The 16,123-nt window shown below is 55.2% G+C and overlaps 4 protein-coding genes across 4 annotated transcripts; 1 reads left to right on the top strand and 3 right to left on the bottom strand.

Moving 5' to 3' along the window:
* Positions 1-4,558: 4,558 nt before the first annotated feature.
* TRIREDRAFT_79124 (kinesin) lies at positions 4,559-9,936 on the bottom strand (the record flags this gene model as incomplete). The annotated part of the gene is made up of 2 exons (XM_006966275.1): positions 4,559-9,771; positions 9,873-9,936. The coding sequence occupies 2 exons, from the start codon at positions 9,934-9,936 to the stop codon at positions 4,559-4,561; spliced, it is 5,277 nt and encodes a 1,758-aa protein (XP_006966337.1).
* Positions 9,937-11,042: 1,106 nt separating this feature from the next.
* TRIREDRAFT_63881 (uncharacterized protein) lies at positions 11,043-11,486 on the bottom strand (the record flags this gene model as incomplete). The annotated part of the gene is made up of 2 exons (XM_006966274.1): positions 11,043-11,319; positions 11,398-11,486. 2 exons carry the CDS (start codon positions 11,484-11,486, stop codon positions 11,043-11,045), a joined length of 366 nt encoding a protein of 121 aa, XP_006966336.1.
* A 304-nt stretch (positions 11,487-11,790) lies between these two features.
* TRIREDRAFT_63648 (uncharacterized protein) lies at positions 11,791-12,262 on the top strand (the record flags this gene model as incomplete). The annotated part of the gene is made up of 2 exons (XM_006966377.1): positions 11,791-11,928; positions 12,044-12,262. 2 exons carry the CDS (start codon positions 11,791-11,793, stop codon positions 12,260-12,262), a joined length of 357 nt encoding a protein of 118 aa, XP_006966439.1.
* A 190-nt stretch (positions 12,263-12,452) lies between these two features.
* TRIREDRAFT_108592 (uncharacterized protein) lies at positions 12,453-14,543 on the bottom strand (the record flags this gene model as incomplete). Its single annotated transcript, XM_006966273.1, has 5 exons — positions 12,453-12,830; positions 12,926-13,320; positions 13,376-13,482; positions 13,545-13,680; positions 13,742-14,543. The coding sequence occupies 5 exons, from the start codon at positions 14,541-14,543 to the stop codon at positions 12,453-12,455; spliced, it is 1,818 nt and encodes a 605-aa protein (XP_006966335.1).
* Positions 14,544-16,123: the final 1,580 nt, after the last annotated feature.

Here is a 16,123-nt window from a genome sequence, read left to right as displayed (position 1 = left end):
AGCCGGTTGGCCTTGGCCTCTGGATGGCTGTGGCTGTGACTGTGACTGGTCCTCTTCCATCGTCACCTGTAGACCTGACTGCCTTGGACGAGAAGAGGAGGAAGACGAAGAAGCTTGAGACACAAGAAGAACCTGGAACAGGCACAACGGCGTCTGTCAAGTGCCAAGCGGACGTTCGAATATATGGATATATAGAAGCAGCGCAAGAAAGGCGAGCCGGAGGCTGTAAGTGGAATGCGCAACCGTAGGCTAGGCAAACGAAGACGCCGTCAAATCTTTTGGGCAGCTCCGCGACACTAACGAAGAGCTGGGAAGGCCAAAGGCGGAGGGTGGGAAAAAGGGAAGACAGGCGGCGGAACTAGCTGAAAAGCATATTTCAGAATGACGGCAACGATCAGATGAGGTCCCTCCACACCGACACCACCACCGACCCAAGCAGGCGGTAACGAAAGGGGCCTAAAGAACTGGGGGGCTGAGATGGTGCCAAGGGCGCAAGTTGTGTGCCCACAGGATAGCCCTCGACCGTGCTCGCTCTGCTGCAGGGGGCTCGGAGCCTCTTGTCTTGTGTCTTTGTCTTTTTTTAGGGCTCCCTATTCTCCGGCCAATCTTGTCGATCTCGGCCAGACTAGATCCTCTGGAGCTCTGGACTAGGTCGTCTTTGGCCGAGCGAGCAGCCAGTAGCAGATGGGGACTGGAACGCATAGCGCCAAAAGCACGGATGCCAGTGGCCTCGAGGGGGGACAGCAACCAATAAGTAGAGTCGAGACCCGTCACCTGGCTGTGAGACGAGGAAGTCTAGGAGTCCCGGAGAAAGAATTCCTCGGAGGGTGTGTGAATGGAGGACTGAGCTCGACAGCACGCAAAAAGTAGGGTTCCATGTGCTGTTACCAGACCCTTGGCACCAGGACCCGGGAAGCTGGTTCGGCCCAGCCAGAAGGATTCAAGACATGGTGGGGTGGCCACCAAGCCCAAGATCCAGACAGCAAAGGGAGTCAGGTATACATAGTAATAGACAACTCATTGCGTAGTGGCATGCCACACGGCCGCTTTCACTGGATCAGCTCGAGAAGCATCAACAGGCCGCGGCAGCACAAGCAGGTGTCCGGACATACCCTCCCGACGCTGATCTGGGTGGCTGGCCCGCGCTAGGAGCTCTTCGTCCTGAGCCCCTCGCCAAAGGTCATTCGGCCGCGTCAACGAGGCCCTTGAGCGCGCTTGGAGGCACTTGAGCAGCGGGTGGCGGATAAGGCCGACGGTCGTCTTGGCCCGCGATGCTGAGCGTCGGATCGCGTCCCAGGCGTCTGGGACCGGTGGGGGCTAGTTGTCTCCCCCTCCCGTCTACCCCATGCAGTCCGTACTGAGTACTCAAGGTACTGTAGGCCGTTTGCTTGCTCGCGTTAGCCTGGCACCGGTGCCAGGGAAACAGCACCACCATCCGCGAGCAGGGAGTCTTCTCTGGTAACCAACCCCCCTTGAAGATGCATAACCGTGCCGCAGCGGCCAGGGATCTCGGAACAGGACAGGGTTGCTGGATGACTTGGGAGCGCGTGTGCATCTCCGGTTGGCGGTTGGCAGATGGCAGATGGCTGTTGTAAGACGCCACCCACTCTGGCTGAGCCATTCGAATTGCTGGCGAGCTTTCCAATGACAAAACGAGACGCGGCCTGTCCAATAAGCGCAAGCAGGGCTGATTCTTGTTTTCTTTCTATTTTTTTTTTCTCGTGGCCGCATATGCAGCCCAGTTCATCCACTTGGGAGACAACAAGGCGGGATCAGAGCCGAGGAGACGAGAATCGGCGGTTGGGGAGCGGCCGAGCGCGAGGCGGGCGGAACATGAGGCGAGGAGGAGGTCGGCCAGTGTATCCCGTCTTTCGCCATCGTACGAGCGTTGGAGCATTCGGTGAAGGCTGTGGCTGTCGTTGTAGGTAAGATGCCTAGGATAGTTGTCATGGTCGAGTTTTGCTCCATCTTCGCACATTCAATCTTCCGGTACGGAGTGACTTGATGGCCCCCACCACCTGATCTGTCTCTTACACGGCAGGTGCGACGATGCACAGGAATGTGCAAGTACGAGGTAACCAGTACTTCCGATTGATCAGCAATCTTCGTGCCTCTCATAATCTCATCTTGACTCTACGTAAGGTATCAATTTTCTTCCCTGGCCTGATGCACCGACATCAACATTCTGCCCTTCAGCCGCACCTCGAGCACTCATCCACTCCTCCTTGGGTACTCGTACACCAGAGCTCGATAGCAGTAGGGACGGGAGTGCTCCCTCCTGGTTCTACCTATCGCAGGGCACTCGATCATCGCATGGCCGCCAGGGATGCCCTCGGTCCACGAATCAATGCGTCCTTGGCCGGCCAACTCCCGGGTTTGCTGTGCTGGCAAAGCTTGACACGACACGACACGAGCATCTTCAGCCCCCTCTATACCATGGAGCCGGCGCCTTGTATGCAGGGCAGCCCGTTGATCTCCCTCTTCTCCTCCGAGTGGACGCGTCCCGCCCCTCTGGAGCAAAGACATCTGGCCATATCAAAGCCTGAATGACGCCCCCCCATCTGACATGTAGCGTACATGCCCATACACATCCATGTGTTGTACGACGCACGGGAGCAAAGACGGCCCATATCTGCCCAGTACCACGGGTTGATATTAACAGGACGTAATCCTGCATACACTGTCTGCCGCTCACGCATAACCACTACAACAGGCCTCAGTAATGCCCTGGTATCTGAGGGCTGTGGCTGCCACTTGGTGATCTAGTTCTGACACCAGGCATATTAGCTACAGCCGAGCTTTACCATCTCGAGCATACCATGCATCTTGCGTCCTGCACGACTGACCTACCTTGAGTCTGTGCCGTCTGTGCCAGGATAAGGAATATCATGCCAGCTTGCAATCACAACGACGACATCGCGGGCTGGCAACGGAAGGACGTGCTGACGGATCGTAGGGACAATCCTGAAGCACACACTCACACGCTGAAGTAGACACACAGTCAGATCCATTCCCAGGTGCGGTCTAGTAGGATCCAAGGTCATGGCAACTCCCATCGCAGCGGCTTTTCAGCTGACAAGGAGTCATCCGTCTCCCCCCCGGTCTCCCCTCTCACCGGTCACATAGGATGAGAGCCAGGGCCTCTCCCTCGCCCCAATACGATCCAATGGAGATGCTTCATTAACATTTGATATATGACGAGACGGGATGTGGTGCGGATACAGACAGCGTACTTGGACGGCATCTGCCAACTTGCAAGCCGTGGTACAGGAATCTATCTGCTCGTGGTACTATATCCTGTATTGAAATGGTCGACGCCAACAGCGGGTTTGCCGTTCAGAGCACCAGGTCTCCCGAATGCTTCATAGCCAGCTATCATCTCCGCCGACGTATTGAGTTGCTAAACCACATTCCACAAGAGAGGAAGCCACTCTAAAACCTGCACACCTCATATACAGGCGGCCCTCTCATCTGGCATCAACGCATGAAAATTGCATGCCACACCCACCCTAGAACACCACCAATCAGAACCAGATTACATGAAATTGCCTCCTCACATTAATATGCTCGTTTACCGTGCTAATGACGAGGTACTATACTCTCCTTCTCCGCGGCCAGTCTGCTCTCCCCCACTCCCAGCAAACGCCCAGCCGTGGAAGACTTGTCTGCGACCCAATAAGATGGAAGAATCATGAAACAATTTTTCTCCAGCGATGGACGAAATGTGCTATTCTGTCCTTACGGATAGAAGCAGGAAGTTGAGCTCGGAGCACTTCAATGCCCGCTCACATCCACCTCGAATAAATCAAGACATCGGTTATCGGGACCAGAACAACCCAGAACAGCGAGCGTGTGTCATGGAAGAGACATTTGGGGAAGCAAAGCGGTAGCAATCGAAGCAAGCCCTTCTTTAAAACCTTACAACTTTATAGCATTCATCATAATCTGCCGTACTACTTACTTTCTTTACTACCTAGCTGACTACTTACTACCTATCCAAACACTCCCACCACCAGTGAAGGGAACCCCCTTACATCTATTCTATAAAGTGCTGCTCTTCTCATCTCGACTCTTCCTCTCTTATTGCCTAAACCTCTCCTCTACTTCCTCGCCCACCAGAATTCTTGTCAAATTCTCCCCCACTTCAACTCTTTGCTATCTTGCTTGCATTCCATGAATGAAACTTGAAATAAAAAAAGGGGGGGTATAATCTAATTTGCGTCGTAAAGACCACGTGAAAAGGAGGAAGGGGGAAGGAGATATATGTATGTATGTATGTATATATATGTATGTATGTGTTTGTGTTTGTGTATAGAGAAGGCTCGAAAAATAGAAGGGGGGCCATAAGGAGCAGAGTAGAAAAGAAAAGAAAAGAAAAGAAAAAAAGGAAGAAGAAACAAAAGGTAACTTCAAAAGGGTGGTAAAGGAGCGCGCAAATAAAGAAGAAAACAGCAATCCGTTTCACATGATTCTCCTCAAACTCATTTCTCATTTCGTCTTTTTTTCTTCTTGAATTCGTCCTTTGATCATTTTTTGTCTTTCAATCATCCCCTTTTCTTCAATAATCGCTGTTCTGGCCGGGACTCATCATGCCGCTGACGGGCGTGTTCTCGCCGTTGGAAGCAAACGTCTGGTCAATCCTAAAGATCCAATCCGTCTTGTCGCGCTCGCTGCGCGCCGCAAACAGCCACGTGTTGTCCGTCCCGTAAATCGCAAACACGGCCGCCTGCATGCGCTCGCTGAGTCTCTGCATTCCCTGGCTGCCAGAGGAGCCTGCGCCGTTGGCCGCGGCCGTCCACACCGTCGAAATCACCCGTCCCGAAGCCGTGCGTCGGTGGCCGGGCGTGAATTCCGGTGTGTTGCTGTTGTTATTGGAGTTTCGTGGCGGTGAGTCGTAGTCGTCCGGCCCGTGCAGTAAGCCGAGCACGCCCGGCTGGCTGTCTACGCGGGCGTTGCGCAGGCTCACGAGGCCGACTTCGTCGCCGTCTGAGGCGGAGTAGATGTGAAGGTAGGGCCGTCTCAGCTCCACGAACCTCTTGACCCATCGTGTGGATTCGTTATTTGGCACCAACAGATATCCGCCCTTTTGCACCTTGGGGTTCTTGGGCACGCGCACAATGGTCGTAATGAGGCTGGGAGGCGCGGGCTCTGTGGTGACTCCATTCTCAGGAGGGAGCGTGTTTTCCGGGCTCAAGAGCTTGACAAACGGGTCCGGGTATTTCTTCCAGAGCTTCAAGCAGTGTTCCAGGAGGTCTGTTTGCCGCGTGTTATATTCGGACCGCGGGGCAATGGGCTGCGGCTTGGCTTCCTGTACTGTCTCCGTGGTCGCTACTTCGTGGATGTCTTCCTGCGGCGCCTCTTCCTCATCATTGTCAGCCTTGGGGGCTTCCTCTTCGGTCACGGGCTCCTCGTTCGCCAGCTCGTCCTCATGGACAGACGGAGCCCGGGATGTCACGGGCGTGTCGTTGAGCAAGTCATCATCATTGGGAATGATAGGCTCCATATCCGGCGACAATGAGGGCTCAGGCTCACCCTCTTGCTGTTCCTTCCGAGGAGCCGTAACATCTATGCCATACTGAGCAAGCATGCTGCTAATGGCCCCTAGTTCAGCGTTGCGCCGCCTCTTCTTCTTGGAGTAGAGGAAATCGCTAACCAAAGACACACCGCGGGGCGTCCAGCTCTGGAGGTTCTCCTCGCCCTTGACATAGTCGTATTGACTGCTCATTCGCCACAAGTCGCCAACTCTCTTAATCGGGGCCGGCTTCATAGTCAGAGTGAAGATTCCAGTCGATGAGCGCACAAACCGCATGTTCTGCCACAGCGACGAGAACACGGACGTTTGCCTGACAAAGGTGCGCGACATCATCTGCAGATTCACCTTTTGTGAGAATCTCATGGGCTCCGCGAGCTTCTCCGAGGAGATATCCCAGGAGACGGTCATTTGGACGCGGAACTTTTCGGGCGTGACGCGATCGAGGAGAAGCGAGTTGTGCAAGCTGGAATCCCACTGGGCTTGCACCACAATGTTGCGCGTGCCATTGGGGTTCTCGCGGAAGACGGGATTTCCTGCAAGCTTGAGAGAGATGTCGCGATCCGTGACCATGTCGGGGGATTTGCCAGCCGCATCAATGGTCTGAATCCTACCAACGCGGACGGCGGTGACATCTCCCCAGGGCAGGATGTCTCCCGAGCTGTGCGAGATGTCAATGCTAATGCGCCGCTGCAAGCCTTGATGCAGCTGAAAGGTTCCGCTGTCAAGCTCGCTGGCCTGCGTCACCTCGACAGGCGTGTACTCTCCCTGCTCATTGAGCTCCAAGATCTGGATTCGAGAAAGCAGGTCATGCTTTTCCTGAGTATAAAACTGCGACTCGTTGATGCGGGCGCCCTTTGCACCGTCAGCCGTGGGACAGGCATCTCTCATGTCGTCCCAGCTAAGGAGCTTGTCAAGGTGCATTGTCGAGACTTTGGCAAAAATGGCCGCTCTCAGCGTGACCTCTGGCGTCGCGAACAAGGGTACGCTCATGCTGTGAACGCTCTCGAAGCGGATCGGCCCTTCGTCAAAGTCTCGAATCATTTGCGTCGTCGTGATGCCGTCTTCCTCCGAGATGCCCGGGATGAACAGCTGGGCGTGGACGTCTGTGCCCTCTCGCTCGGCAAAGCCCACCATCTCGTGCATAACGACGTTGAATTTGAGCGTGTTGGTTGGTGCTCGGGCCTGAGATGGTTCGATTGACAGCTTGATCATGCCGACCTCGTGGGAGGTGTAGGGGGAAAGGACGTCGAGCGCAAAGTCCTGCACCCGGCTCTCAAACACGGCTCTCAGCGGAATGTCGACCTCGCCAACGAGGGTGTACGCGGGCATATTGAGTTCCACGAATGGATTGTCCAGACTCAAGTGTTGGGCATATTCCGGCTGATCGAGGTACTGGTGCATCTGGCGCATCACGCGCACTCGATCATACAGCTTCTCCAAACTCCACAGGCGAACGACGCTGTTCTTGTAGTCAATGACGCGGACGCCGATGCAAGGCTTATAGGCCTCCTCCAGCGCCACATCATCTCCCTCGCTCGTCAAGCCGTTGAGGACCATGTCGTACGAGGAACACAGCACGTGTCCCGCGTCGACCGTTGTGAACTGGAAGACAACGCTCTCGTCAAGCTCGTTGCTCATAATCTGCGCTTCCTTCAGGATGTGTGCATTCTGGAGAACGGTCTCGGCCATCTTGACGAAGTGGCGGCTTCGCCACGCCTTGACAATCTTCTTTGCAATGGCAATCTCGCTGTCAGACAGCCGAGGGCTGGCCTTGGGGCGCTTCAGGGGATCCATCTTTTCAATCTTCTCCTCAAACTGCTTGCGCTGAAGACTGAGCTGCTTCTCCATGTCCTCCTTGAGCTCTCTGAGGGCGAGTTCCATGCGGGCCTTTTCTTGCTTGATGTCTTCGACCTCCATGTCGGAGGCCTCGGCGCCTCTGAGCTGGCCGAGGAATTCCATCTTTTGCCTCTCAAACTGAGACTGGAACTCCTCCCGAACTTCCCTGAAACGGTCGTCTTGATCTCCCTGCCTGGGCGTCGACGGCATCGTCAGGGCTGTGTCGAGAGAGAAGTTGTCAATGGTGCCCGTGGACATGTATTTCTCTCTGATCGGGTACGACGTGGCCGACTCGGAATCGTCTCCATCGTCGCGCCCATTCACACGCTCCGCTCTGGCTCTCTGCACCTCCTCAAACAAGGCATTGAGCTCTTCATCTGTCAGGCTGGCAAAGTTATGGTCAGTCCCGAGAATGGCGCCAGCAGCTTCTCTTCGTGCGAGGGACCAGTCAGAATCCTTGCCGTTGCGCCCAAAGAAGGCCGGCGAATCAGGCCGAGAGATGATCTCTCCGGCGTCTGAAACCGAGACTTTGCTAAATGATCTCTCGTGTCCCGGGGTCCGAGGAGTCTGCGGCGCCGGAGTAAGAGCTTGCAGCTGGCTGGCGGTGATGGATTGCCGCAGAAGGCTCTGCCTGTTGCCCTCGCCCTCGGCTCGTTCCGCCCTGGCCTCCATGGGGTGGTTGAACCGGAAGATGTGGAAGTCTCCGAGAATGACTCGGTAGCCCGAATGCAGCTGCTTCGGCTCGGTGATTCGCTTGCCGTTGACCATGACCGATGCGCCTTCACGGGGTATGACAGTCACGACTCCGTCGGCGTTCTCAAAGGTACAGTGATCATGCAATATCCTGGTGCCGTTGAGGCGGATGTTGGCTTGGTGCTCTGCGTTTGTGTCCACATTGCCTACAGTGGTGGTGCCAGGCTTGAGGTTATACACCAGACACTCTGCTAAAAGGGGGTCGTCTGAGAGGTTGACAAGATGGGGCATCTTCTTTGGCGTGTGTAGACCGATGAATCCCTTTTCGATGCTGATGCCGAGTTCTTCCAGCGCCGCCTCACGCTCCTTGTGAATCTCCTCCGTCTTGGCCAGCTTCTCCTCCCAGGTCTGGTTCAGGTCTGTGAGGAGCTTCTCGCTTTGGCTCAGCTGCTCCGCAATCTCTGCCTTTGAAACCTTCTTGACCGTGCCATCGGCCGCTGTGATGCTCACAATCTGTTTCTCCAGAGGGGTGCTCTCATCGTAGATTTCATCTGGTGGGACGCCGGCACCTGCGCTGCCACCACCAGCACCACCGCCGCTACCTCCTCCACCACCAAGCTTGCTTCTCAAGAGGTCGAGCTCCTCCTTGAGTTCTCTGATCATGCGCGCATTTGCGTCTTCGTTGACAACGGCGTGGTTCTTGATTCGTTTCGCGGAATCGGCATATCGGAGCGTACTTATCGTCTCGTCATAATTGATATCGGCAGGACTGATGGCCGCTATCATGGCCGTCATACTGTTTCCTCCCAAAGAGTCCTTCAACAGCCAGGTAAGCACACTGTCACGATACGGCACCTGAGAGGCACCCTTCTTCTTCTTGCCAGTGGACAAGTCGGCGAGCGCCGCAATGACACGACCAAGCGTGGAAAGCGATCTGTTGATTTCCGCACCCTCCTTGAGTCGCGCGCCAGTCGCGCCAGTCGAGTTGGCTCTCTCGGAACCGGCCAAATCGACCAGACTAATCTTGGCAACCTTTTCCATTTCCATTTTGGTCGCGGCATCGTATTTCTTCTGTGTCAACATGAGTGTGAAGACGGCGTGACTTCGACTGGAGGTTTCGTTCATGTTGGTGGCGGCAACAGTTCGGGCCTTGTTTCCTTCGTCCATGAGATTCTCAATCTCCTGGAAGCTGGTGACAACGAGCTTGGCAAGGTCTTCGACGTAGGGACCGGTGGACGGGTGCTCTCGAACTTTCAAGTTGCCCTTTGTCGAGGGGTTGAGCAGATCGCGGACTCGCTCGTTGTAGATTTCCAGGTACGACACCTCGACGGTGCATTTGTTGGACGCGTCTCCCTGGATCGTGTCTATCCTGCGGAACATTTCCTGACAAATCATGGGAATGATACCAATCTCCTTGCCATAACCCATCATGGAATATGACTTTCCGGAACCCGTCTGGCCATAGGCGAAAATGCAGTTGTTGTAGCCCTCAAAGGCGTTGTCCAAGAGCGGCGCGCCCAGGTCCTCGAAGAGGTTCTGCTGGCCCGCATAGTTTGGAGCGTCCTTGTTGAAGGACCAGTATGACCGATCGAATGCAAACGCCTTTGGGGCGGTATCTTTGGTCCCCTTGACCGAGTGACCGTCCGGCGGGGTGATGACGGTCTGGTTCCCTTGCATTTCGACTATACATTTTGATCCGCGGTCGATTTCTGCAGCCAAGCGTGTTAATACTCGTGTCGCTGTGCGCAAGCCTGCCGGTGACCGCCTGGGGGGATGACGCCGCTCGACGGGCGCGAGCTGATGAACCCACCTCTGCCATTGAACGGCCGCACTCTCACCACCACCTTGATGTTTCCTCCCCCAGCTGGCGCCATGGCTGCTTGAATGTATGCGGGGACCTATGCTGGTCCCCTCGGAGGCCGCGCGGATGTGTGGGCGATGCGCCCGGGTCGGTGAAGGCGAGTCGTTGCAGGCGGGTGCGATGAGGAGGTGCTAGCAGAACGAGACCCCCATGCGATTCCAGGCGAATGTCACAATAAAAGACAAGTTCGGAAGAGCAAAAACACCAGGAGAAAACAAACAACTGCAGTCCCGTCAAGGCTTCGTGTCCATGCCTCGAGCTGCGCGGCAGCCTCTCCTCTCTCGGTCGCCTCCTCGCGGGCGCAGCGAAGAGCTCCGAAATGCCCGAGGTCGAGCGGGTTTCGCAAGCAAGCGTCGCAAGTCTTAAGAGCTGCGCCGGATTCGGATGGTGCAAAAGACGGCTTCTTGGGGTGCGCTCAGCGTCGGCGTCGGTCGAGGGGCAGATGAGAGGAACCAGACAGAGAGACACAGAGAGAGGCGAAGTTCGTCGTGGGGATGATGCTGCACAACAGACAATCGTCGACGCAAGCAAGCAAGCAAGCAAGCACAGGCAGGAATCGGCGGTCGCCAGGAGAAACGCGGTCGCGCGGGATGGATCTTGTCTGGACCTCCTTGCCGACTGGAGCAACCCTCTGTGGCCCTCTTTGTGTGTGTCGAACCGGTCGGTCTGATTGGGGGCGGAGAAGCGCAGATGCATGCGCAGGGGAGGTTCACGTGTGTTGATGCGGTCAACGGTCAAGTCGGGTTGGCAGCTCCAAGAGCCTGGATGGATACAGGCGGTGGCCGCGGATTAGCCGTTGCGATGGAGTGGATGGAGGGGGGTTGAGCACTATCGCCGGCAGGATGGGGGGGCAGGTTATAGGGGGGGCAGCGATGCATGTTTAGGGGACGGGATTGAGCGCATCGCTAACGTCGGGTGGTTATAGGGGCTTGGAGGGGGTTCATGACTGCTCCCATCAATGCAGGTAAAGACTGGCCGGGTTCCAAGTTGATGGAATCTATAGCTGATACCTAGGTAGTATTACCTTGTGGTCGCGCCGGTCTATAGTAGGTAGGTAGGTGATGGTGTGCGTATCTAGGTAGCATCGTTATGCTGTCCCATTATGACAGCCAAAGCCCATCAAGCCCGTTCCATCATCTGATCCTGCAAGCTCTTCTCATACCGCCCGAGATCCAACGGCCCCGTCAGCCACACCAGCAGAGCCTGGACATGCACAGGCGACCCTCTGCCCTCCCGGATATACCCTACAACATTGACCCATTGCCCGACCTGCGTCAACCCGGGCTGGATCGTCTCCAGGACCAGCTCAATGTCGACCCGGACGGTCTCGTTGGTGTCTGGAGGGTACATGTGCCCTAGCTCGAGGCATGCCGTCGCGGTATCGTATGAGATGACGCTGTTGTTGAAGCTTGAGCAGTGAACAGGTGCCATAGGTATGAGGTGAGAGAAGACATCAAGAGATGTCATGACGTACCATCCCAGGAATCTCACTTTGTCACCGACAGGAACGTCTTGTAGCTGGGAGAGCAGATAGAGCTTGGAGGGAACAGGCCCCCACGACATGGCTCTGCACGCTCAGCAAAGTCTCATTCTTGGGAGTTGTTTAGGATCAAGGATTCTGAGCTCTGTTTAGTGCCTATTCGAGCACCAACTGTGAGGCTCTTACAGAAGCCCGCGCTAAGCATCGCCAAGCGTACCGTGTAGATAAGCAGGGCTAGCGCACGGTATGACATTTGGTTAGATATTCGGATTATTGCTGACCTTGGCGCTGTTGTTCTTTGCATTCAACCTCATCCATATCCGTTTTTCCAATCCTCGTATATCAGACAAGGGACAAGATCACACATACACTCTCACAGCAGCAACAATGGCAGCACCTGAGCCCCTCCCCAAGTACATCTACAAAATCTTGCCCTCCCCTCCGCAAGATCCTCTCCCCCAGGAGTTCCCCCTCTCCCAACTCGATGCAAACGACGGCTTTGTTCATCTAAGCACAGCTACGCAGGTACTTGAATTTCCCACACACACGGCCTCCCTCCGCACTGAACTTCACCTTGATAAGCTGCATGGGCTGAGATGCTATGTACCCCAATGTCTGATCCGGTGAGAATACTACGTAGGTCCCGAACACGGCCGATTTGTTCTTCACGGATGCCACCCAGCTGTGGCTCGTCAAGCTCGAGCTGGCAAAGCTGGCCGATCCGCTCAAGTGGGAATCTGGGTTCCCGCACCTGTACGGCAACTTTGGCGCTGCCGATGTCCAGGGTCTGGAGAAGTTTGAGCGAAAAGAGGGGCAGAAGTGGTCGGAAAGCATGCAAACTTCGACATGGCTGGAGTAGGAGTTGGCAAAAGTATCGCCATCACACAGACTGCCGTATCACGCATGCGAAGTACCTTACGACATGGGTTTTTGAGGTAAAAAGTTAGACATGACCGAAGAATGGAATTCCACATGTTTCTTCTTTCTTCTTTTACTTGTTTTGATAAGGGTTTGGTTTCCACTGGCTGTACATAGGGGGGAAAATCGGGCTAGACACCAAGATCCTTTTCCACCATACCCCTGCAGATGGGGTGGTAAAAGTCCTTGTTCTTGGCAAACGTCTCCAGGGCGAGGTTCCGGTCAACCTTGTTCAGGGAGCGGAACAAGGGTCGCACAAACTTCATCCGGCCGACCTTTCCGAGCAAATCGGCCGTCGTCTGGTAGCTGCTGGCGTCGTTGGCCTTGAGGGCGAGCTGGAGGTAGGCAAACTTGAGCTCGACGTTTTGGGTGTTGAGCAGATCGTAGACCTTGCCGAGGAGCTGGGCTCGGTCGGTGCTCAGGGGCTCAAACTGCTGCAGCTTCTCGAGGAAGACAATCTTTTGGTTGGAAGAGAAGCCTTCAACATCCTTGGGGCTGGGCTCATAGGACTATCGTTTAAGCGGTTAGAATGCGACAATCACCAGGAAGACATATGGAGTCTAGATGTGTCCCGAGAAGCAGGAATAGAGTAGACCAAACTTACAGCATCCTTCCACTTCTCAGCCAGCTCGTAGCACTGGCTGGCAAGCGTGGTGTCAAACTCGGGCTTGGGAGGCAGGCCAGGGGTATAGAATCTGCCCTCCCAGTCAATGGTGGCAACCTTTTGCTTGACCTCTTCGTCGCCAAGGTTGTTGAAGAAGTCTACAAATGTGTCCCTGAACTCGAAGGAGTCGAGAGACTTGCCAGCCCACTTTGTGAAGTAGTGGGGGATGAACTTGTTGAAGTTGTCGCGGCCAACGAGGCGGTCCAGGTAGTAGAGGAAGTGGAAGCCCTTTTCGTAGGCAACGGTGCTGTAGACGTCCTCGGGGTCCACGTTGTCGTGGCTGATGATGAGCTTGGTGTACTCGTGGTCCTTGCCAAAGTGTGCAACGGCATCCTCTGAACTCGCCGTTAGAGAGATTCCGTTTGCATCAAGTACAACGCGGATACTTACCAAGGGCCTTCCAGCCAATGATGGATGAAAAGTCAAATTGGGGCTCGCCGTGAACCGCAGCCTCGATTCGTCGCTCCAGATACACCGTCCAGCCCTCATTCAGCCAGCTGCCAACATTTCAGTCAGCATTACTCTTGACACTCTCCCAATCACGGTCAGTGGAACTTACAAGTGCTCCCAGCTGGCATTGGACACCAGGTTGCCGCTCCAGCTGTGGGCAAGCTCGTGAGCAATGACATCCACGTTCTGCCTGTCGCCGCTGATGATTGTGGGGGTAGCAAAAGTATAGATGGGGTTCTCCATGCCTAGGACAATCATGTTAACGCAAGCTCACTGAGGCATGAGGCACGAGTGTGACAATCTAACCTCCGTATGGGAAGCTGGGGGGCAGCACGAGCACGTTGTACTCTCCCCATCTGTAAGGGAAGACGATGCTCTCGGCGATTTCCAGGAACTTCTCCATGTCCCGCTCCAGCTCCCACTGGCAGCCCTTGAGCTCGTTGGGGCCGGTCACAACCTTGCTGCGGGAGCCGATGGGGGCGGCGACGATATCGCCAGAGGCAACGGCGAACAGGTACGAGGGAATGGGCACCTTTTGCTCAAACTCGTACACCTTCTCGACGCCGGGAGTGGCCGTGTGGTCGCCCACCGCGACGCCGCTGGCGACGACGGGCAGCGTCGACGTGAACTTGAAGCTGATGGTGGACTTGACGTCGGGCGTGTCCTGGCAGGGGAAGATGGAGCGGGCGTTGATGGCCTGGCACTGGGAGAACATGTAGGGGTGCTTCTTGTTGGAGGTTTGGGCGGGCGTCAGCCACTGCAGGGCGGTGCACTTGCTGGTCGTCTCGAGCTCAATGGCCACGCGGACGACGTCGCCCTTGGCCGCGCCATGGGGCACCTGGATGTGCAGCGGCGCGCCAAAGGGGTCCGAGTGCGGCTTGAGCTCCCACTGGGCGGCGGCACCGTCGACGGCGACGGACGAGACCTTGACGAAGCGCGAGTCGAGGACGATCTCGGTGCTCTGCTTGTCCGTCTGGCTCTCGAGCTGCAGGACGACGGATCCCACGAGGCGCTTGTTGTCAAAGTCGATGTTGAAGCTGGCGCTGGTGTGCTTGGTGCGCCAGGCGCCGTAGTTGGACAGCGTGGTGGGATCGCGAGTGGCGGCCATGGTGTTGACGTGGGTGGTTGCGAAGCCCCGCCTGGAGGAGTAGCTGCACTGAGGGCCCGGATAGTATCTTGAGCTTGAGCTGTAGCTGTAATTGCTGTAGCTGTAGCTGTAATGGCTGTAGCAGCTAGAACTGGGACTGACGAGGCCGGAACTGGAGCTCGAGCTGTAGCCGAAGCAGTGGCGGGCGGTGGTGCGACTCGTGCAGCTGCGCAGAAGACGGGCTCTCAGATGGAGGGCAAAGCTCGACGACATGTGGCTTCACAACTGGAGACTGGTTTCAATTTTTTTTTCTCTCTCTCTCCCTCTCTCCCGCTCTATGTATTTCAAGCAGTAGGACCGACTCAAGCCGCGCTCGAAGCTTTCGCTGCAACTGACGCTCCATCACATCAGCACACTTGCAAAAGATCCTCTGCACTTGTGCGGTTTCCGATTCGAGGAGCATCACGTGCCTGGGTTTCCACTGTGGGCTCTTCTCGGCTCATCATGTCCGAACCGTTATTGCCGTACAATGTAGGTATACATACCTAGCATATCGATTGGGAGATCAGGTAATCATCAATTTTTCCAACTTCTTTTCATCTTGTCGTGATTTTGCTCCTAGACATGCTCATGTCTCTTCAAAGGCCTGGGATCAATCGATCGTGATCAAGTTGACAATGCTAGACCAGCCATGAAACAATGGCCTCTGCAGCCGCTCCCCGCCATCGCGTGGCTGCCAAGCACCTGAAACGACGGCCAGGCGTAACACGAGGAAACGAAGAAAAACATGCCCAACCGGCTCGACTTGCTGTTTCAAGCAGCACAACTACTACTATCACAACTATACCTACAAGGATCCTTCAGACCAGCCGATTTCTCTTGAGAGGCCATGAAATCCCACAGAAAGCCACTCTAGCTTAGTTTTTACGCCCCAACTGCTATAAGCGATGAGGAAACAACGACGAGAATGGAGACCGGGTCAGTTTGTGCGGAGCCGCGGAAACGCCTTACGGCAAACGTCTTGCAAGTGCCAGATCGGACTGATCGCGCCGTGGCACCCCTGACCTTCTTCTGTTGTCAAGCGAAACATTTATTACCTACCCGTACTGCCGCTGTCAAGAGCCTGGCTATCATGCTATTCTAACTTACCTTAATTCTCGACATGTCGGGTGTGCTTGGGTACGGGCTTTTGCATGAGCACACGAGCAGCTCCAACTTGAAGGCATAGCTTGAAAGTCACACTCATAATGAAGTGAAAACTCCCCTTCAGTGGCGAACAATGATGGATCTGTAAGAGGCGGGTACGATTTCAACCTCAAAGACGGTGCAAATGTAAACTGTCTCTTGGCATCTTGTAAGGGACTGCCAGTATGGACCCCTCGGAGTCCAGTCAAGTAAAAAAAACTTCATCCATATAGACACGCCTTGACGAGCCAGACTTGATGACTTGAGCGTAACATGATATACATTACCGCTTGTGGAGAAAGTATTCTTGCGCCATCAAAGACTTGTTGTTTCTCAAGTTTTTCATAGTTGCCTTGGACCTACTATGGAGTATCTGCTGGCCTTGTGAACTTGATTGGCAAAGTATCATTCAGTGA

The sequence above is a fragment of the Trichoderma reesei genome, assembly GCF_000167675.1.
Source record: "Trichoderma reesei QM6a unplaced genomic scaffold TRIREscaffold_12, whole genome shotgun sequence".
Classification (NCBI taxonomy): Eukaryota; Fungi; Ascomycota; class Sordariomycetes; order Hypocreales; family Hypocreaceae; genus Trichoderma; species Trichoderma reesei.
This window is presented reverse-complemented; position numbering and strand designations above follow the sequence as displayed.